We start from the raw sequence: 23,537 nt of genomic DNA, 5'->3' as shown, positions 1-23,537 counted from the left end.
GGTAGCCCGATAGGTCACAAGAGACAAACATTCTTTGAGAACAAAGTCTTCTCGGCTCCCTCTAGAACCAGGGTCCAGGATCCAACCATTGGAATGTAGGCTAGTGCATTCAAGACTGCTCTTGAGCCAAGAGTGAAGAAGGGGAAAAAAATATGCCTCAGGGTTTTCATACTGTTTTTACAATAAGTCACCTTTTTCTTGTTTCAGCATTTGCTTGGTTGACGTATAACTTTGACTGTTTTCCAGAGTTTTGGCAAATCTGATTCTGACAGTTTTTGCTCAATTTTTTCATGTTTCTATGGAGGGATGGGCTCTTGGAACTACATCCTCCACTGTGTTTTGTTTTTTTTTTGAAGACAAATGGTGATGTCATTGAAGGAGGTGTTGCTTGTGCTTGTGCTTTTGATAATTTTTTAGCACTTTTGCACTTTTAGCACTTTTGCTTGTGCTTTCTGATAATTGCTGCTGTTAGGCTTGCTCTGCACTCCCTGTAGTTTTTCTTTCTGCTTCCTTCTGTGTAACTTCTGCCCTACCTTAACTGTTCTCAGTAGCTTTTATTAGTACTTTCGGGCCTTTGGTTTATCCTTGTCTTTTCATGTAGCTTAAGATGAAGATTGCATTTTTAAATGTCTTACTTGGTTGCCTTTTGTTGCTTTTTTATGTTATTCGGGGTTCAAACTGTTCCTTTACCCTGCAAAATTCCCTCTTGGTGTTTGTAGTCAACCCCTATTCCCACCTGATAACCCTAGTAATCATTAATATGTCTCTTGTTCTTTTAACTTTGCCTTTTCTAGAATGTCATATAAGTGGAATCATACAGTGTGTAGCCTTTTGGGTCTCGCTTTTACTTAGCATTTGAGGTTTATCCACATTCTTTTGTGTTGTTAGTAATTTGTTCATTTTTGTCGCTGAGTAGTTTTCTATTGTATGAATGTACAGTTGAAGGCCATTTGGGGTGTGGTCTGTTTTCAGCGATTATAAATAAAGCTGTTATAAACATTCATGTATAATTTTCATGTGAACATAAGTTTTATTTCTTTTAGATAAGTACCTAGGAGTGGGATTACTGTGTCATAACTTTCTAAGAAACTGCTAATCTGTTAGCACTGTTTTCCAGAGTGGCTATATCATTTTGCTTCCTCCCCAACAGTATGTGAGAGTTCCAGTTTTTCTGCATCCTTACCATCACTTAATATTGTTTGTGTTTTGGGCTTTTGTCACTCTAACATATGGAAATGGTATCTCTCTGTTTGTTTTGCATTTCCGTAATGACTAATGATGTTGAGTGTTTTTCATGTCCTGATTCTCATATGTATATCATCTTTGGTCAAGTTTCTGTTAAAATCTTTTGCTACTTACAATTTATCTAAACTGAGTTTTGAGAATTTAACATTCTTTTTTTTTTTTTTTTTTTTTTTGCTGTACACGGGCCTCTCACTGTTGTGGCCTCTCCTGTTGCGGAGCACAGGCTCCAGACGTGCAGGATCAGCGGCCATGGCTCAAGGGCCCAGCCGCTCCGCGGCATGTGGGATCTTCCCGCAACTGGGCACGAACCCGTGTCCCCTGCATCGGCAGGCGGGCTCTCAACCACTGCACCACCAGGGAAGCCCGAAAATTCTTATATTCTGGTTATTAGTCCTCTGTTACATGTGTTTTGCAGATATTTTCTCCCAAGTGTGTAGCTTGCCTTTTCATTCTCTTAACAGTGTCTTTCGAAGAGCAGTAGTTCTTTTTTTTAAAAGCTTCTCTTTATTATTCTTTTTTGGCCTCACCACGCAGCTTGTGGGATCCTAGTTTCCCGAACAGGGATCGAACCTGGGCCCTTGGCAGTGGAAGTGCGGAGTCCTAACCACTGGACTGCCAGGAAATTTCTGAGTAGTAGTTCTTTTTTTTTTTTTTTTTTTTGGTATGCGGGCCTCTCACTGTTGTGGCCTCTCCCGTTGCGGAGCACAGGCTCCGGATGCACAGGCTCAGTGGCCATGGCTCACGGGCCCAGCCACTCCGTGGCATGTGGGATCTTCCTGGACCGGGGCACGAACCCGTGTCCCCTGCATCGGCAGGCGGACTCTCAACCACTGCGCCACCAGGGAAGCCCTGAGTAGTAGTTCCTAGTAAAGTCCACTTTATCAGTTTTTTGGATTGTACTTTTGCTGTTGAATCTAAATGTCACAAAGATTTCCTTCTATGTTTTTTTCTAGAATGGCATTAGAAATTGAATGAGTCATATATGTAATTAAAAATTTTTTAGTATCCACATTAAGAAGCATAAAATGTAAAAGAAACAGGTGAAATTAATTTAAACATTTTTGTTTTATTTAAGCTAATATATTTTAAATGATCGTTTCAACATTTATTTACTAGAAAAATTATTGAGATACTTTACATTTTTATTTTTGTACTAAGTCCTACACTGGTGTGTATTTAATGCAACACATCTTAACTCAGTCGAGCCACATTTCAAGGGCTCATTAGCCATATCTGTCTAGTAGCTACCATATCTGACAGCACAGATCTAGAGGCTTTGTAGTTTGGGGTTTTACTTTAGGTTATTTATTTATTTAGGTATGTATGTATGTATTTTCCACTGCGTTTGTAACTAATATAAAAAAATTTAAGAAAATTCATTCTCACTTCTCCAATGGCTCTCATCCCTCCCTCTTGCCCGCACAACTCCTGACCTGTTTCCTCAGGGCCAGTTCAAAACTGAACCTGTTCACTGCCATTTTCATAGAAAACAACCAGTGCCAGGGATGTAGGAGAAGAAGGTTGGAAGTGGGCAAGAGTACTGCCCAGGTTCTATCCAAAGGTAGGCTAAGTGGAGATTCACAGAGTTCAAACAAAAGGGCTAGTGGCCTCACAGTGATGTAGTCTAAGTAAAACGGGCTGGAGAGGAGATAGGGTAGGCCCATCAGAGGCTTTAGAGGACATCTTTTGAGCCTGTGTCAAACCCAGAGAAACTGACACTAGAAAAAGAATGGGGAGGGCCAGGGAGGCAGTCTTGTGGAAAGTTTCATAATTCTTCCATGTTGGGAGGTGGGGAAAGTCCAGAGGGTTCCAGTGGCCTCACTCAATTTGGCAGAAGAATGTACTCAACTGTTGGAAGTCACAAAAATGCCGTGGATACTGAGAAAGGCTACGAGGGGACGTACAGTTTCACAAAGTGCACTGACCACAGACCATAGCAGTGGTGATCATGCTATTGACACACAAATTACAAAACCCCAAAACAGGAAGTGTAGCCTTTTAGGGAGTAACTCTGTACCAGTCATTTAAAATTGACCCCAGGTCAGACAACCTGATGAGTTTCACAGAGCAGGTGACAACATTGGGGGTAGGGGTTGTGACATGTAATGGACTTAAAGCAAGCAGCTAGAAGAAGGGAATGGTAAGAAACTGCTCTACGGCTCTCAGGAATCAAGGGCAACACTGGGGGCTCGGTGGACAGAAGAACAAGAAACAGCACTAAAGAGGTTTCCTGTTCAGCCGTCCATTGGTGAGGGGGAAGAGGATCCAGGAGGCAGTTGAATGGAGCAAAGATGGGGTCCTGAAGATGAGGCTCTGGAGGCTGGATCAAAAGAAAGAGCGCACACCGTGCACCAGTGATGAAACACAACTTTGGACCCCACATGGGGGAGGTGGCCATGGGGATAGGTGTCACTGACTGAGGGTGGTAGTTGGAACAGCCCCACAGTAGCCATCACAGGGCCACAGGGAAGTATATGGCCACTAGGTCACAGAAGGCTCCTTCAAGCCTGGATGGGAAGGCACAGTCTCACAAAGAGGTCCATGGACTCTGCATGGTAGAAGGCACAGAGCTCAGTCCTCATATGGACAGTGGACCTTTTTGGCAAAGTGCCAGCAGACAGGGTGGTTGAATCTGTCTTCCATAACCTGGGGTCCATCCTTGGACTGGCAGGTATTCTTTTTTTTTTTTTTGCGGTACGCGGGCCTCTCACCATCGCAGCCTCTCCCGCTGTGGAGCACAGGCTCCGGACGCGCAGGCCCAGCGGCCATAGCCCATGGGCCCAGCCGCTCCGTGGCATGTGGGATGCTCCCGGACCGGGGCACGAACCCGCGTCCCCTGCATCGGCAGGCGAACTCCCAACCACTGCGCCATCAGGGAAGCCCTGGGCAGGTATTCTTGATAAGAGACCAGCTCTTGAGGCTTTGAGGGTTTCTCTGCTCTTTGTGAAAGCCTCCCTGGAGGGATCTCCATGGCCTGGTCCAGGAAAAGGAAGTTTAGCACTAGCCCCTCCACCAACTATGACCATATGAGCCAGATTTGGCGCTCAGCCCTCCCCAAATTTGGCCTCTCCTCCAGGGAGGAGGTGGGAGACTCAGCAGTGGTGGAATCATTGGTCCCCTTGACCCTGGAGGACCTCTGTGCAGAGCTGATTTGGGGTCACCAGGGTTTCCATGGGTCATGATGGGAGGGCCCAGGAGGCTGGGTGGTCTGATGGGACTTTCATCCCTCTCCAGTGTCTTCCTGTTCTGGCAGTGGGGGCTGCTGCTGACTCTGCTTCTTGCACTTCAGCATTGTGGTTGTGGCAGTGGCTGCAGCGGGGTTTTCGTCTGTTATTATTTTGAGTTAATTTTTGTATAAAGTACAAAGTACGGATTGAAGTTCATTTTTAACACATGGCTGTCCATCAGAAGCTCTTAATAAAGTTGTTCTGGGCAGTTAGAGATATAGAGATCATCCTGGGCTCCAGAGCTCAACATTTAAACATTTTATTACTTTATTGTCTTTTATTTCAGTGTAATGTAAATTTACACTGTAATTAACAATTTTCAAACCGTCCGTGTAAAATGCTTAGAAGTCTTAGGCATTTAGTGTATTGGCTTTATTCATATACCTATTCAAACTTAAATTACACATTATGCTGTTTATTTTTTTTTTAACACTAATTAACCTCTCCATTCCCCAAATCCTATCTGAAATTCTTACTTTGTTTTTAGGCATGTACTGGCATTGAAAACATTGATGAAGCTATTACATTGCTTGAACAAAATAATTGGGACTTAGTGGTAAGTACTTTCTTTTTTCTTTTTTCAGCTTTATTGAGATGTGCTTGACATATAAGATTGTGTAAGTTTAAGGTGTACAATGTGATGATTTGATATACATATATATTGCAAACTGATAGCCACAGAAAGGTTAGTTAGCACATTCATTACCTCACGTAGTTCTTTTTTTTTTTTTTTTTTGGTGGGAACTTTTAAGATTACTCTTTTAGCAACTTTCAAGTATATAATGAGGTATTGTTTAACTATAGTTATTATGCTGTACATTGGATCCCCAGAACTTATTCATCTTATAACTGGAAGTTTGTATCTTTTGACCACCTTTACTCATTCTCCACCCACACCTGCCAACTACCAGTTTACTCTGTTGTTATGATTTGGTTTTCTTTTTAGATTACACATATAACTGAGATCATGCAGTATTTGTCTTTCGCTGTCTGACTTATTTCAAGTACTTTTTTCTTTATATGACAAGTAATGAAACTTTATGTATTCTTGAATGTCTTTAACATTCCTTATAGGTAGTTCAGCATACCATACATAGTCTGTCTATAATTCTAATCTGAAAGAATAAAATCTAAATGTCGTATTTTTAATATGAAGTTCCTATTTAGTTTAGTATTAGATTAATAAATTATTATGAAATCTTAGGTAATTTAAGTTATTTTTAAACTTCTCTTCTCTGACTGTATATTAAGGTTCGTCTTCCCCTGTAGTATTGTGGTGGAGATTGGAAGGAGAGAAAAATCAGACTTGTTTGAATGTCTGAATAACTCTACTTGATGTTTCTCCTTCACTTCTTGGGGTGGGGGTGGGGAGTCTCACTGATGATTACTCCTTTCTAAAGCTGTTAAAGAAGTGGCATTTTGGGCTTCCCTGGTGGCGAAGTGGTTGAGAGTCCGCCTGCTGATGCAGGGGACATGGGTTCGTGACCCGGTCCGGGAAGATCCCACATGCCATGGAGCGGCTGGGCCCGTGAGCCAGTGGCATTCTGCTGTGGCTTTCCCTATGAACTTCAGGCAGTTTATTATAGAAGTGGTTTAGTATTTTTAAGGGGGGGTGAGCAGTAACTCAAAAGGCAAGGCCCAGCACGGCACAGCACTGCACATTGACAAAACTGTAATTTATTTACAATTGCAAAGCAAACTAAAAATAAATTGTACAACAGTATAGGAACAGTATTGGTTGTGTTAGGATGACACAGAGTTCTCTCCATACCTTTGAAATCCGAAAAACGTCTAAATTAGAATTTTGAAGAAGTGCTAATTTTTGAAAGTCAAAACTCAAGGTGTATAATTATAGAGCTGAGATTAGTTGTGTAGGTATATTCAAGTCCATACATGGATTTACATAATCAACTGTTAAAAAGCTATTTGTTTTGTGTAGATTTACCACTATTATTATTATTATTATTATTTTTTTTTTGTGGTACACGGGCCTCTCACTGTCGCGGCCTCTCCCGTTGCGGAGCACAGGCTTCAGATGCGCGGGCTCAGTGGCCATGGCTCACGGGCCCAGCCGGTCCGCGGCATGTGGGATCCTCCCGGACCGGGACACGAACACGCGTCCCCTGCATCGGCAGGTGGACTCTCAACCACTGTGCCACCAGGGAAGCCCCCTACTGCTATTATTTTTTAAATTCAAAATATAAAAAAACTTTATCTACAGCTTGTAAAAGTAATAAATCATTATAAAAAATGAGAAAATGTGTAAATTTACAAAGAATAAATTAGTAATCACCTTTAATTCCATCACTTAGAGATAGTTATTGTTTAACATTTTTGGGTATATTATTCCAGAATGTTTTCTCTTAATTATATGATTTAAATTAAAAAAATACAAATTAGATTGTTCTATTCCTATTGTTTTGTAACCTGCCCTTTTCACTTAACAACCTATCATGAATGTCTTTCTATCCAAGTAAATGTGACTGTTCATCATTCTTTTTTTTTTTTTTGCGGTACGCGGGCGTCTCACTGTTGTGGCCTCTCCCGTTGCGGAGCGCAGGCTCTGGACGCGCAGGCTTAGCGGCCGTGGCTCACGGGCCCAGCTGCTCCGTGGCATGTGGGATCTTCCCGGACCGGGGCATGAACCCGTGTCCCCTGCATCGGCAGGCGGGCTCTCAACCACTGCGCCACCAGGGAAGCCCCATCATTCTTTTTAATGTTTAGTGTTTGGATAGTACTTCATGGTATGGTTGTGGCATGATAATTTTACCATTCAGTCCTATGCTGTTAGACATTTAGAGTTTTTGTGGTATTTTGGAGTTATGCACATTAGAGGACATTCTTGTACATTCATCCTTGCTTACTTAATCTATTGTTTTCCTAGAAGACATTGAATAAATTCAATTAATAATTGAGTTTCTGGGTCAAACTGTATACATATTTTTAGGTTTTTGGATACTTATATTGCCTTCCAGGATGGTTGCACTAATTTAAATTTCTACCAACTCTATAAATTTTTAAGATTGCCTGTTTCATTAAACCAGTGCTATCTTATTTTTTCGTGTTCTGGCACTTGTCAAAATTTACAAATATTTGTATGGCCTGACTTCAAATACATCCTTTTATCACTGTGTTATTCTCTTAACAAAGGACAGTATAGTGACATATTCCTGATTTCTGTGTGGGGGAAGGGGCAGCAACTTATTTGGAATGATATCACCAGGTTTCTTGTCTTGAAATTTCTCTTGCAATAGCAAGAGCATTGCTTTATTTAGTATGTATATTCTTAGGCTATCTCTTGGAGAGGCTGATGCAGATTATTGGTTGAGGTTAAAAATCCCACCAAGCTACTCTTGCATGGTGCTGATGAGAGATATATGGGCTGGAGTAAAGGGAGGTTGTAGACTAGGAGTAATGGACTACAAGTCTCTGAAGTGAGAATTACCATTTTTGGAGGATGGATATAAGTTCTTTCCTTATCTGCTTTCTATTGGTGGAGGATGGATATAAGTTCTTTCCTTATCTGCTTTCTATTGGTCCATGTTCATTAGTTTTGGAGGTTAAACATTTATTGGTTCTGGATATTTTCTCAGTACAATAATCTATCTAGAGTATTGCAAGAAGAGAATTTTTCCCAGATAGTGTTAAATAATTGAACGGTACAGGTATTCTCCAACTGTTTCTGAGTTATTTGATTTTGGAAAAATATTAAAATAGCACTTGAGCTAAAAACACTGGTGGTATATTTCTGCAGAAATGCAGTCTTATCCTGTGCTGGGCCCAAGTAAAAGCATCAGGCTATTTTTCACAGTCTTAAACTTCGGCTTTCTTTTGAAATATATGTCTTAGCTGGCTTTTCTTGTAAATAATGCATTTTTATCCTCAGTAAACATTTGCTGTGCTGTGTAAGTATCTTGCTTTATAAAATTTCTCACTTCCCTTGTTCTTATACAGCACTCACTTTACATTGTGGGTTTTGAAAAATAAAGCAAGTATTTTGAATAACCCATTACTAATTCAAACTTTCATTAGGATCATGGAACTTTTTATATGGTGTTTTTTATATCTTGCCTGTGCATTATATTTTGTGTTTGTAAATTATAATTATCACTGCTTTGTATTTTATGGGCCTTGTGGAACAGTTTGCATAGTTTGAGTTTTTAACTTAGGACATGTCTGTATTTTAAATTTTCTGTACATAATCAGTTAGACTTCTGCAGTGTTTTTGTGCATATTTTGCTAGAGATGTGTAGAGGAATGTGAGTTAGGCATCACAATTCCAGATTGTGATGAATTAAAAAAAGTCCAATAGCAGAAAACTCATTCTGTCGGTACTGAATGCTTACAGTATACCCAGATTTTTGCTAGATACAGTGAAAGCTTAAAAACATGTTAACACTATATGATGTCTGACTTTGAGAAGTGTACTGAAAAATTGATAAGACAGGTGGTCTTTTATACATGTATATTATACTCAGAAATGGGAATAACTTCCTGAAAAAGTAATGATTGCAAATATTTTTGCTATTTTATAGATTTAGACACACAGATAAAAAAGTGTTCTATATGAAAATATAGCCCAGTCCCAGCAACTTTAGTCGTTAGTCTTTCCCTGATACTGTACATTATTTTCATTATGTAGCTATCCACAGAGCAGTGCTTCCAAAACCTATATTTTAAGTACCCTACAATTGACTACTTATTTTGGGGCAACTGCAATTTGGGTTATAAATGCTAAATTCTGAAAACAAAATAACATGAACTTTAACACTATTGGTAAGCATCTTGGGATACTGATTTATTTGACATGAATCCTCCCCATACCTCCATCTTTTTCAGACTTTCATTTTTCACATTGTCCTGCACTTTTAGTTAGGAGATTAATGTCATTGCAGTTGATTCCTTCATTGCAGACAAGTATTTTCAGTATACATCCAGAAAGATGAATACCTGAGGGAGAATTATTAACAATCAGTTAGAATCTTTTACCAAAGGATTGCCTTCTTACATGGAAGCATGCTACATCATCACTATATATTATAAGTTATAAATCTGGGCTCCAGAATTGACCCACTGCTCATTTTCTGTTTTCAGTATAGAAGAATTTGGGCCAGTGGAGAATAGAATCTGTACAGCTCGTGTTAATTTTGAGTAATCAAAGTGTGAGACAGCTAACTCTAGTGGTGAACCCACTGCATTCATCTTGAATCAGGAGCCCTGGCTTTTCAAAACTCTTGTCATTATTTTATTGAGTATGGCCTAGGCTAAGTTACTTCTCTCTGAACATCATATAAAATAAGGGGTTTGGGCTAGTTTATACTCAAGATCCCTGATACGTGAAATATTTATGAAGAATCTATTTATGTCCTAATTTCTTTTAATATTCTACAAAAGCAGTCAATTACGAATAGTAATACAAGTAAACATTTTAATGGAATTTTATAAGTTTGAAACACTTGTATGTATACCATTTTGATTAATCCTTTGAACAACTTTATGACGTAGATAATGGCCAGACAAGATACCGTGCTAATTGTTTCATGGAAGGTCTGTATATATGAAACTCCTTCAATAAGTTAAAATTTCCAGTAAGCTCTAGGAGATCCAGGGAAGGCTATTTGACATACACTTGATAACCCAGTGCTAAGTGAAATAAAGTACAAGTAAACATTAACCTAGCCATACTACATTTTAAGTACTCTATGCTCTTAGGAAATGATTTTTGAACTTTGCACTCAATTTCTGCTCTGATTTGCTGCCTGAGGTGACATAGCTGCTCTGCTGAAGAAAGACTCTATTCAGAGTGCTTGTATTTATCTTTAACTGCATGTCCCAACTTAGGGCAAAAATGAAACAAATAAGCCTATCCAATTTTGTATTGTTACTGAATTTCTAGTCTTCAAAGATAGTTTTGTATTAATAGAAGCTTATAATAAAGTCAGTAACTCTGAAGAATCAAACCCAAGGCAAATTATGCACATAATCTGTCTCATTTTGAGATTCACTGAGGTGCTCTGAGACATTTCCATTCCACCAGTTTTCACTTTTGAAGAAATGTGTTTTAATACTTACCCTAAAATGCCTTAGAACAATTTCTTCTACTACCCTACTCAGGATGTGGCTATAGAGTTCCTCGAATGTGCATTGCTTTGCTATCAATACTTTATACAGTGTTATGAACACCTGCAGTTTTATGAATGAACTAGTCTAACCAGTGACATAATGAGTCTCTGTCATCAGAAAGCAGCCTAACATTGAGTGCTGCCCTTTATCAATGGCCATTAGATACTGGCTTATATTTGCACAGATCTTTGCTGTGACAAAAGAGATGTTACCATGAAGGAGTATCTCATCATATCAATTTCTCCTATTTTGCTATAGTCTTCTGTGTTTCCCTTGTTTTCAAAGGACTGTAAGCCCCTTAAAATTCTACAGAAGTTTTCAGTTTCTCAGTTTGTAGTTTGGCCATCATCCGTCCTCCTCTACCATCTCTCCTTTTATTGAGGGTCTACTTTGTGCTAGGTATCATGTCAAATGATTTACCTACATTATTTCATTGAATCTTCACAGCAGTCCCTAAAGGTGGTTAGGTAGGTATTATCTTTATTTTACAGATGAGAAACTGAGGCCCAGTGATTTAAGTAAATTGTTCATGCTCACTCAACTGATAAGGGGTAAAAACTGTGATTTTTGAACCCAGGTCTCTCCATAAAAATTTTAATAGTTTTAAAATTGTAGTTTAAGGTTATTAAATTTTCCATACCCAGTGTGTTATTCTTTTCTGAATTCCTATACTTTTCTTTCTACCACTCACAACTAATTTCACATTGTCAAGTGAAAGAGCTTTTGCTATAGTTACATAATGGTACTTTAAATATGTTTATGCTTTGCTTTCAAATAGATTCTAAGATTCTAGAGGAAAGGAATTATGTTTCTTATTAATTTTGTCTTGGCACATGGTAGTTGCTTAATAAAATATTTGACTGATTTTATTATTAGCATACTTACTTTTAAATCTATTTTCCATTTCCATTATTTGGATATTTGAAAAGTCTTTGCTATTAAGACTCATGACTCTTACTGCTATCAGTCTTCCTTATCTGGCAAACATAAGATTTGAGGAAAGAGGAAGGCCCAGATACTCAAGGAATAAGATTGGCCTGATTTCATTATCTCATGGATAAAATCTAGATGGTTTCTTCCTGTTGTAGCTTTTTGAGAAATATTATTCACAAATAAATCCTTTTCTTTGCAATTTTTTTCTTGGCATCTCAAAAAAATTTTTTTTCTCTCCTGTTTATTTCTGGTTGTACCATTTTACTCTAAAGAAAGCTCATTATATCCAACCTATTTGAAATTTTTCATCAGTTCTGCCTCTCAGGAGAAAACTAAGTGTGATAAAAGAATGCTGTTACTTAATGTATAATTAAGTGGGTATGAAAGAATTGTTTTCTCCCTTTCAAAGGAAAACTTAAGTTTTTACAAACATGAAGTTCTCAGTTTACTAAACTTACAGTTAGTGGTTCACATTATCAAATCAAAACTCTTTGTGGTCCACATTTTTTCCCAGACTGCAACTTGAATTTCTGCTTATTTTTTCATTGGTTCTTGCTTCATATGTTGTTACTTTTCCTTTGAGTATAATCTAGTTCTAGAATTACTTTATTGCATGAACCAAACATCTCCTCTTTTATAAAACCTATGGTAGATAATAGTTCAGAGGCTTTAAGACCTAGTGGAAATGTGGTGTGTTAATCCCCTAGCAGGAAGTGATATGCCCATTCTTAAATGAAATTTGGAAATGTGGCTAATGTTTATTGATTTCTAGTACTACTTATCTAACCTGTGCTTCAGAGCACAGTTAAACTTTTTAAATGAAGTATGTAGTGAGGAGTCCCCTTACTGCTATGAAACTAAGCTGAAGGCTTTATGCTAATTCTGAAAGAAGTAGTATATGCTACTTATGATTTGAACATTTAAAAGAAAGTAAAAATTTCAGTGGTTTTGTTTTTAAAATTGTTCAGTTTAAGCGGATATAGTTTGATCTTCATATTTTATAAAGTTGCTAACCTACTAGTTAACTTGATTTAAAAAATGGGTTTTTTTCCAAAAGTTGCCTTGATATGATATTTAACTAATTTATTTCTATTCCTGGACGTGGTTTAAACAAAATACCATTGCAGCAAAATCAGTGGTTTAGTGGTTACACCTGTAAATGTGATGACTTGCAGTTCTTCCTGCTGGTTTCAAGGATCAGCTGACATAAACCAGTGTGTGCTTGGAAAAGAAAAAATAATATGGCATTTAAAATTCCTACTTTTACAACTTTATACTGATAATTTTTTTTTTTTTGCGGTACGCGGGCCTCTCACTGTTGTGGCCTCTCCCGTTGCGGAGCACAGGCTCCGGACGCGCAGGCCCAGCGGCCATGGCTCACGGGCCCAGCCGCTCCGCGGCACATGGGATCTTCCCGGACCGGGGCACGAACCCGTGTCCCCTGCATCAGCAGGCAGACTCTGAACCACTGCGCCACCAGGGAAGCCCTATACTGATAATTTTTAATAATTTGCTACTTAATGGTAATATACTTTTTAAAAAAATTTAGTTGTATTTCTATCTTTAAGTAAAATGGTACTTAAAATTTTCACATAAGAACATTTATATTTCCTTCCTATATATCCCGAGGTTCTTATTTTCTTCATTCCCTCTTATTTATTTTTCTTATTAAAAATTTTTTTTTCTAGGTGAGTATGCTTAAGATCTACTCTTAACAACTTCATTCTCTTTTAATAATCTATTTTTGTGTTTTGTTGTTTGGTTTAGGTTTTTTTTAACTTGATGTTTTAGTAATTTTTTAATTATATATTTTGGGGTGCTCATCTAATACTTCTTTCTTTCTTGTGGATGGATTTCTCTCAAACACAGACTTGCTCTGTCTTTAAAAAAATCATAGCCAAGTTTAAAATCTCTCTCCATGGTAAACAGTAATAAACATAGTTTCATGGTTCTTCACATACCAAGGCACTCTAAGATTAACTATGCTCTTTCTATATTAGTTACAGGAAACTGAACAGTGGAGTTGTTCTTTGAATGCCTCTGTTACAGAATTTGGGCCATCTTTCTTAGCTTAATGTTGAAAGCCCTCTACCATTTAACACTGCCTCTTCATTATGAGTGAGTTTCCATAACTCTGGAGCCTGTATGACTTAATACAGCCAAACTAGCCTATAACGTGCCATATGTGTTCCTACTGCCAAGCTTTTGCTTCTAGATCTCCCATGAATTTTTTCCCCTCTTCCTTCCTGACCATCTAGATGTTATCCTTCCTTTAAGGCTCACCTGAAGTCTAATCCCCTCTATTCCCTAACAGCCTCTTCTCTCAGTAGGGACACCTGTCTCTGAAACTTCGTACCACAACAAGGGTGTTGTGGTACTACTCTTATAACACTTAGCTTTTACTGTATTATTCCCCTTCCCTTCACCCCAACACATGCTTCATGTGTGGCGCTTGCACACACACATGCTGAAAGAGAATGTGAAATAATTGTTTAAAGAATTAAAATTTACACATCCAGTTAGGGTGTGTAAGGAAGTTATATGGATATACACTTTCGTAGATGCAGCTGGGAAAATGTATTACATGATACCTTTAATAAATCCTTGGCTAGTAGCTATGTAGAAGAGGCCTTTGAGAATATCTTAGTCCTTATTTATTGCCACATTATTACCTACATGTTGGCATTTTGACTTTGTTATTTTTAAACCAGGAAGTTAATTTTTTTCTTAATGTCAAAATTGAGATATAGCCTGTATTTTAGGTACACCGCAAGTCTAATAGCACTCTCACAAATTTTAGGCTTGAATTCTGGGATTTTTTTTCTTAGTAATTGATTTAATGTATAGAGGATGAATTTTTAAAAATGTATAATGACTGATAACTGTGTGTAGAACATGAGAATGTCTAAAAATTCTAGGCATTTACAGAAGAGTTGCAAAATAATGCAGGGTTCTTGATATACTTCATCAAACTTCTAATGTTAACATCTTTCATAATTACAGTATAATTGGTATAGTACTATTGGTAATTTTGGTATAATACTATTACAATAGTACTGTTGTACTATTGGTACAATACTATTAACTAAACAACAGACCTTATTTGAATATCACTAGATATTCTATTAATGTACTTTTTTTGGTTCAAAATCTGATCTGAGATCCACAATGCATTTAGTTTTCATGTCTCCCTAGCCTCCTCCAATCTGTGATTTAAAGAAATTTTTAAAAAAAATTATATTTTATTTATTTATTTTTGGCTGCATTGGATCTTCATTGTTGTGTATGGGCTTTCTCTAGTTGCTGTGAGTGGGGTCTACTCTTTGCTGCAGTGCACTTGCTTCTCATTGTGGTGGCTTCTCGTTGCAAAGCACGGACTCTAGGCATGCGGGTTTCAGTAGTTCTGGAACACAGGCTCAGTAGTTGTGTTACATAGGCTTAGTTGCTCCATGGCATGTGGGATCTTCCTGGACCAGGGATCAAACCCGTGTCCCCTGCGTTGTCAGGCGGATTCTTAACCACTGTGCCACTGGGGGAGTCCCCAGTCTGTGATTTTATTCCTCAGCTGTTCTTTGTTTCATGACCATGACACTTTTGGAGACCACAACACTTCAGGTATTGTGTAGCATATTCCTGAGTTTAGATTTGTATGATGTTTTCTCATGAGAGACTGAGCTTATACATTCTTGCCAAGACTACCACAGATGTAATTTTGTGCCTTTCTCAGTGTAACAAGAGGTACATGATGTTAATATGTCTTGGGCTTCCCTGGTGGCGCAGTGGTTAAGAATCCGCCTGCCAACACAGGGGACACATGTTTGAGTACTTGTCCGGGAAGATCCCACATTGCCACGGAGCAGCTAAGCCCATGCACCACAACTACTGAGCCTGTGCTGTAGAGCCCGTGAGCTACAACTGCTGAAGCCCACACGCCTAGAGCCTGTGCTCCGCAACAAGAGAAGCCACTGCAATGAGAAGCCTGTGCACCACAGGGGAGAGTAGCCCCTGCTCACCGCAACTAGAGAAAGCCTGCGTGCAGCAATGAAGACCCAATGCAGCCATAAATGAATGAATGAATGTCTTATTATTTGTGATGTTAACTTTGACACTTGGTTAAGATGATGTCTCCCAGGTTTCTCCATCTTTGTAATTAGTAAATATCTTGTGAGGAGATACATTGAGACAACACAAATGTCCTGTTTTTTTTTTAAATTAATTAATTTTTGGCAGCTTTGGGTCTTCGTTGCTGCGTGCAGGCTTTCTCTAGTTGTGGAGAGCGGGGGCTGCTCTTTGTTGCGGTGCACGGGCTTCTCATTGTGGTGGCTTTTCTTGTTGCAGAGCACGGGCTCTAGCATGCGGGCTTCAGTAATTGTGGCACACGGGCTCAGTAGTTGTGGCTTGCAGGCTCTGGAGTGCAGGCTCAGTAGTTGTGGTGCATGGGCTTAGCTGCTCTGTGGCATGTGGGATCTTCCCGGACCAGGGCTTGAACCTGTGTCCCCTGCATTGGCAGGCAGATTCTTAGCCACTGTGCCACCAGGGAAGTCCCCAAATACCCTGTTTTTCATTAAACTTTTGCTCACTAATTTTTTGTCCTCTATTGATTTATCATTATACCTCTTTTGAAATTTTTTTTTAGTAGTTGTCCTAGGTTTTAAAATATACTTTTTCAACCATCCAAATCTACATTTAAATAATAATATACTGCTTCATATGTAGTGTGATGGCCCTACAGCATTGTATTTCCAATTCTTCTCACCCATGTTTTGTACTATTGTCATGTATTTTAGTTTCCCATATGCTGTAAAACACAATATGTTGCTACTATTTTTCTTCAGATAGTTATCTTTTAGAGCAATAAAATATAAGAGGAAATCATTACATTCATTTTATTTTACTTTCATTTGTTTTACTTCTTTGTGTAGGTTTAAGTTTTTGTCTGGTATCATATTCCTTCTGCCTTAACTACTTCCTTTAATATTTCTTGTAGAGTAGGTTTGCTGGCAATATATTCTTACAAGTTTTTGTTTGTCTGAGAAAGTTTTTATTGTGTCTTCATTTTTGACAGATGCTTTTAATGGATATGTAATTCCAGATTGACACTTTTTTTTTTTTTTTTCCCTCCAGCACTTTAAAGATGTCATGCTGTTATTTTCTAGCTTGCATGGTCTCTGGAGAGAAGTCTGTTGCTATTTTCATAGTTATTCTTCTGTATGTAATGTCTTTTTCCTCTCCTCTGGCTGTCTTAAAGATTTTCTCTTTGTGTTTGTTTTTCAGCGGTTTGGCTATGATCTACCCAAGTGTGTGTATGTGTATGTGTAGCTTAGATGTTCTTAGATCTGTGACTTTGAAGATTCTTTTTTCTTTTTAATTGGGACTAAATTCATGTACATATAGCTAACCATTTAAAAGTATATAGTTTAGTGTTATAAATACTACTGTGTATTCCATGGAATTTTATTCCATTGCATATAAATACCATTGTGTATTCACAGTGTTGTGCCACCACCAGCTCTCTTTAGTTGGTTTTGAAAGTTGTTGGTTATTATTTTTTCCTGCTCTTTCTTTCTTCTCCTTTTGTGTTTCATATATTAAAAAGTTTGATTTTGTCTACAGCTCTTGAATGCTTTGTTCTGTTTTTTCCCCTTTTTTTAAAATGTGTTTCAGTTTGAGTAGTTTCTGTAGACCTGTCTTCAAGTTCACTGATTCTTTCCCTATGTCAGTTTTACTGATAAGCTTATTGAAGACATTCTTCATCTCTGTTACTGTAGTTCTTTTTTTTTTTTCTAACGTAGTATCTCTCTCTCTCTCTCTCTCTCTCTCTGTTGAAATTACCCATCTGGCCTTATCTGTTGTCCATTTTTCCCATTAGAGCATTTAATATTTTAATCACAGTCATTTAAAATTCCCTGTCAGTTTTTAGTATCCTACCTAAGTCTGTTTCTGATGATTGCTTGTCACTTGCAAATGTACTTTACCTGGCCTTTTGGTATGCTTTGCAATTTTTGTTGAAAGCTGGACATTTCATGTAGAATAGTAGAGACTAAGGTAAATATTTTTATGTGTGGAAATTGACATGCATGCCTTTCTGAATTCTAAGACTTTAGTGCAGGTGTTTGAGTTTATCTAATTTTGAGTTGGGTTGTGCTTGAGACTTATTTGTCCTATGGCTTTGTTCAATATACCGAAGTCTTCAAATTCCTCTCCTGATACATGGTGTTTAGGGTGTCGAGTGGTTTGGTAGATTTTTTTGGCTGCATGGCTTGTGGAATCTTAGTTTCCCAACCAGGGATTGAACCTGGGTTCTTGGCAGTGAGAGTGCAGAGTCCTAACCACTGGACCACCAGGGAATTCCGAGATTTTTTTTTTTTTTTTTTTTTTAATGCTCACTCCTTAGCTTTTGGTTTTCTCTCTGAGCTATGCTTCAGAGAGGGTGTATCTCTTGCAAGTTGCTTGTTACTCTGCTTGCTATTCTGGCCATGGGGACTGAGGTGGGGGCATTCTCTGTTTCTGATAATACTTCAGTCATCTGCAGGCATTGAGTCCCTGGGCCTTCGGTTTGTGGCCTTCACAAAGCTCATGTCTCTCTCCAGCTATAATTCTGAGCCCAGCATGTTTTCCTGCTCTTCTTCCTGGGGCAGAGGATTTTCCCCCCTTTCCTCCTTCTGGTTGCAGTGGATATCACATGTGCCCCAAGGTGATAATGTTTGTTGCCCTTCTCCCTTCAGATTAATGCTTTTGTTTTGTGAGGGAGATGCAAGGGTCCTGGCAGTTTTGTGCCCCTCCCACAGTATCTGCTGATTCTCTTTGTTCTATCCCCTAGTAGGGACTTTCTTGGGACTTTGCCAATTTTTTTTTTCTTTCTGTGAGCACTTCGTGGTGTTCATGGAGTAAAAGCCTGCAAGAACTTGCAGATCCCTTCCCTGTACTTGCCTTAACTTTCTCACCAGTGCATTGTTAGCCTCTACCAATTTGTCAGCCACCCTAGTGTAACTTTCACTTTAGTAAGCCAGTGCTCACATTTTGCCTCTCTCTGCGTACACCTGTCTTAAATTTTGGGCCAGTTGTTTGCCCTGTGATCTTAGCATTTTAATGGGTTTCAGAAAAGTCATGTACTTGTGCTCTTGCTCTTTCATTATAAGGTTGGAAGCAATATGCTTTCCAGTTCTCTAATAATTCATTGTCATTATCTTGAAAAACCTACTGTAATTTCACTTTGTACTTCTTTCCCCACAAAGGTTTAAAAGATGGTTTTAAAATTTTCAGATGCAGGGTCCTTTCTATTTTCTTGTTTTGTTAGTAACTTCTAGTTCCTTTGTATTGCATTTAGAGAGTATTGTTTATAATGTTTCAATTTTGTGGCAGTTATGTTTCTTTATGACCTCACATATGATTGATTTTTGTGTATGTGTCTTTGGCTTTTGAGAAAAGGTGTGTTCTCTGTTATCAAATGTAGAGTTCAATACATATGTCCCTAAGATCTTCTACCTTCTTTCTTATTTTTTGTCTGTTTGATCTGTCTTGTATTGAGAATAGTGTATTTAGTCTCATTATTTAGTGTATTTCTTTTTCTTTTTAAATCTCCTATAGTTTTTCCTTCATGAAGTTGATTGCTGTGTTATTTCATGCATACATATTCATAAGAGTTATACCTTTATTGTGAAGTGTGGCTTTAAGCAGTAAAAAGTGACCTTTATGACATTTAGTTCTTCGGGCTTCAGTTCTGTTTTGTCTAATATCAGTAGGCTACTCCTACTCTCTTTGTTTCCAATAGCCTGATATTTTAATTTTAATTTTATTTTTAGTCATCACTTTGTTTTAGGTATATATCTTGTATGTAGCATAAGTTGAGTCTTGTTTCATGAGCCAAATTAAAAATGTTTTTCTTTTAATAGTTAAGTCCATTCATATTCACTAATATGATTGATGTGTTCGGTCAATGTTGTCATAATATTTTGGAGTTATGCATGCTTTGTTGTACTTGCTATGCTGTGAAATACTACATGACTTATCAATTTTCAAGTACTGTACTCTCTAAGTCTACCTTTTGGGTATATAGCAATCAATGTGCTTATTCTGTTTTCCTTTCCCTCCTCCTTCTTTTACTTAAAAATTGCATTACTTATACTTTTTCAGAACATTAAAATTTATCTATTTGTCTTTCACCCTGCATCCCACCTTTGTTTTAGTGGTGTATATTTATATATTTAAAAAATACTCGTCATCGATCCTTTTACTTAAGTTTTCTTAGTCATCAGTTGGATAAAGCTCTTTCTCTAGTAGATTTATCAAGAAGGGCTGATTGATGCACAATTCCTTAAGTTCTTGTATACTGACAACTGCTTTTCTGTCACCCTGATATTTGAAGGACAGCTCTGCTGCATATAAAAATCTTTGGTTCATACTTTCTTTAATTGTGTTTTTAAAGAAATACTGCTTCATTATTGCTTTGTTATATGTATTGGTTTGGAAACTCTGATGCTACTCTTATTCTTTTGCCTTTGTAAGTTATTGATCTTTGCCTGGAGGCCTTGAGTTTATTTTTGAAACTTAGTTTTAGTAGAATATGTCTCAGAGCCATTCTGGGTTAAATTTTCTGAGGCATCCAGTGAGCTATTCAATATATAGTTTCTTGTCTTTTTGTATTTCTGGAAAGTTTTCTTAGATTATAGTTTTAAATTTTAGGTCTGTTCCATTGCTATGTTTTTCTTTTTCAGGGACTTGACAGTGTGAATATTATTACTTTATCTCTCTTCCACTTCCACACTTTCTCTCTGATTCGTTTTACTTTGATCATTATGTTATTTTCATTCTCTTGGTTGGTTTCTTGCCTTTCTTCAATGCCTCGCATTAAATTTTGTCGGCATCTGTTTTCCCTTGGGCATCTTGTGATTTACTCTTCATTTCTGAGAGAATTTTCTTTCTTTCTTTCCTAGGTGACATCAACTTTCTTTCATTTTTCCCTGCCTTTTTTTTGTTGTTGTTCATAATTTTTGAATTTTCTGATTCAAGGTGATTTTTCATATTCTCAGATGCTTATTTAAGTATATTTCAATATACTGTTTGAAGCATTGATTGACAGGTTTTTCCTGCTTCATAGTTGTTTTGTGAGAGGGAATTTTCCTTAGTAGATATGTGTGAAATTTCATTTCCTGATTTTTTTTTGCAATACCTCTTATATATCTGTTGGTTTGTGTGTGTGTGTGTGTGTACGCACACATTTTTATGATAATGGTGTGATTTACAAGGTTTTTATTTAATGGCGCCCTCTTCTGTCAGTTTAGCAAAATTCAGATACTTTAGTCAGTTTTTTGGTTGGTTTGTTTTGGTGTGTGGGGGGCTGGTGGGGAGGGGTGGGGAGGAGTAACAAGTGCTTTGGTTTTATGATTCTCTTTTGCCTCTTTTCCCTTTTACTACTCCATTGCCATAGGGAGCTTTTCACTTTCTTTTTGCTTTTTTTTCTCTTTGCAGAAGCTATGTGTTTCTTAACCTGCCCTTCAGGTTATGTCTACCCCTTTAAGTTGCGCTTTATTTCAAGTCCTTTCCTTGTAATCTTTGCTCTGATCTGTTTATACACTTTTTAGTGTTTTCAGACAGATTGGACTTAGGCTCGTAGGCAGTAGTTTTAGAGCAATTTTAATCTCTTTCTCTAGCTTCCCTCTTCTGTCTTCCCCTCATTTTTTCTGTGTCTGTCTTTGTGGGGTAGGGGTGGGACCAGGAATATGAGAGATCATGCACTAGGATTTGGTAATTTTTCTCTTTTTATTCACAGTTATTTTCAAGTTTCAATATTCTCTTTGTTTAGCTTTATTTTCCCCTTGTTGTTGAATAGTATTGTTATGGATAGTGTAACAGTCTGAGTCCAATCAGGATATATAAAATCACAAAGTTGGTTAAACAGGTGAAGTTTAATATAATGAATTATTAACTATGATAAACGAGTAAGGATAAGATATGAGGAAACTGTATATTGTACTTGTAGAGCTAAGGGAGAGTAGCCAAGGAAGGATATACTTTGAAGGGATTCAGACCTTGTTGGAGAAGTGGTTCAGCTCACTCAGTAGAAGAAGAGTTCACTGTATGGCTAAGCCAGAAATGGTTTGAATCACTGGGCAAGTAATTGGCCCCCTCTGGTGTGCAGATGGAGGAGCAGATCAGCAATCAGTAGTGTGGGTGTGCAGTGGGCTTGTATGGAGTTGGGGATCCTCTGGGCACAGGCAGGCTGCATGTGGGGGGTACTTGCAGAAGGAGTGGCAGCACGGTGTGAACCCTCTGACCACAGGCAGGCTGTGCACAGGGGCTTGTAGAGGGAGTCAAGGTACTGGTGGGGGGGCAGGAAACCTTTGAACACTGGTTTCTATGTTGAAAGGGCCATGAAAAGATTATCACTAGGCCAAGACTGCAAGGTTGCAGAAAGACCATGTTCTGGGCCCATGACAGGGACAGAGCTCCATTGGGTGTCCTCACTCCCACACTGCTAGCTCCTATGCTGCAGCCAGAAACTGCAGGAGAGCCTGTTCCCTCTGCAGTACCCTTCTAGTGCCCTCTACTGAGAAAATTTAAGATTGTGCTCATTTTATTTTATTTATTTATTTATTTTTGGCTGTGTTGGGTCTTCGTTGCTGCACACGGGCTTTCTCTAGTTGTGGTGAGCGGGGGCTACTCTTCGTTGTGGTGCGCGGGCTTCTCATGGCGGTGGCTTCTCTGGTTGAGGAGCACAGGCTCTAGGTGCATGGGCTTCAGTAGTTGTGGTGCACGGGCTTAGTTGCTCCACGATATGTGGGATCTTCCCAGACCAGGGTTCGAACCCGTGTTCCCTGCACTGGCAGGTGGATTCTTAACCACTCAGCCACCAGGAAGTCCCATGATTGTGCTCATTTTAAAAGAAATGTTTAAAGGAATTGTTCCCTTCCCTTCCCTTCCCTGTCCCAGAACATAATTGAAATGTGCATTCAGACCTGAGTCAATAAATTGATAAATGACACAGAAAGAAATATTGTATTATAGATAGGCAGCCATTGTTGACTTGTTACCTGCAAGTCCCACCAAATTTTATATATCTGTACCTTTTTTCTTATTAAATCCTTTGTTTGCAGTGCCATTCCTTGGTACTTCAAACCTTTCCTTCCTCCCAGCCTGTCAAACATTTATCCTGCCTTAGGCACCTTCTCGTTGTAATCTTTTTCTTAACCTTTTCATTACCAATCACTGCCCCATCCTTTGTAATCTTAATTTCAAACATCCCTCTTTCCCACCCCCATCTCATACCCTTTAATAACCAGACTTAGAAAAGCCTTCAAGCACACTAGGATCATTGATTGATGATCAATAATCAATTCATTGATTCTGCCACCTTTACACTATTTTTCAGATCTTGTGTATCTGCCTTTTTTGACCAAAATTTTAGCTTCTATCATTATATTGACAATGCTGGAGGGCCAAAACTTTGTCCAGGTCTTCTGACTGTAGATTCAGATTCCACTATACTAGAGTTGGCAAATGGTTTTAACATGTAAGCCAATTCTGTTGATTTTCCTTTTTTTTCACTGTGTGCAAAGGCAGTTGATAGTGTCTGTCTGAAGAAGTGCATTAAGGTTTATAAGGTCATGTCCAGATTTAGTAGGAAAAAGTGACATAATTGCTTCTGAATACCTACCATGGACATATATTTTTCCTTGCAACCACGTTTGTTTCAAAGTGTCTTAAAAATCAAGTGTGTTCACTAGCATTGAAGTTCAAAAAGCAATTTTAGGTTTTGGTTTGAGACAAAGATAACTGACCTTGCATCTCTACTCCCACCACCTGCCATGATGTGTTCTAGGAAGCTAATATATAATTCCAAAATGAGTTTATCTCCTTCACTTATTAATTGATTAATTTAAATATATTGAGTCCTTACTATGTGCCAGCACTTTCCTAGGCACTGGGAATACAGCAGTGAACAAGACCAGCAAGGTCCATACTCTTATTGGAACTTACAGTCTTGGGTGGGAGCCATATTATCTGCAAATA

General features: G+C 38.3%; 1 protein-coding gene and 1 pseudogene across 3 annotated transcripts in view; one reads left to right on the top strand and one right to left on the bottom strand.

Moving 5' to 3' along the window:
* Window positions 1-23,537, top strand: part of FAF1 (Fas associated factor 1) — a gene marked incomplete at its 5' end in the record, with an annotated part of 488,979 nt that overhangs the window by 93,764 nt on the left and 371,678 nt on the right. The window contains one exon of one of the 2 annotated variants that reach the window (XM_079696859.1): window positions 4,960-5,025. In XM_079696859.1, the coding sequence (XP_079552985.1) occupies window positions 4,960-5,025 (66 nt within the window). Of the gene's footprint in view, window positions 1-4,959; window positions 5,029-23,537 lie in introns of both variants that reach the window. The other variant, XM_079696858.1, reaches the window with a different exon arrangement.
* Window positions 3,747-4,537, bottom strand: LOC307048471 (proline-rich protein 3-like; annotated as a pseudogene). The gene is made up of 2 exons: window positions 4,129-4,537; window positions 3,747-3,909 (listed from the first exon to the last, which is right to left on the bottom strand). The product of its transcript is annotated as a proline-rich protein 3-like (transcript).

This window comes from Hyperoodon ampullatus (genome assembly GCF_949752795.1).
Source record: "Hyperoodon ampullatus genome assembly, chromosome: 2".
NCBI lineage: Eukaryota > Metazoa > Chordata > Mammalia > Artiodactyla > Ziphiidae > Hyperoodon > Hyperoodon ampullatus.
This window is presented reverse-complemented; position numbering and strand designations above follow the sequence as displayed.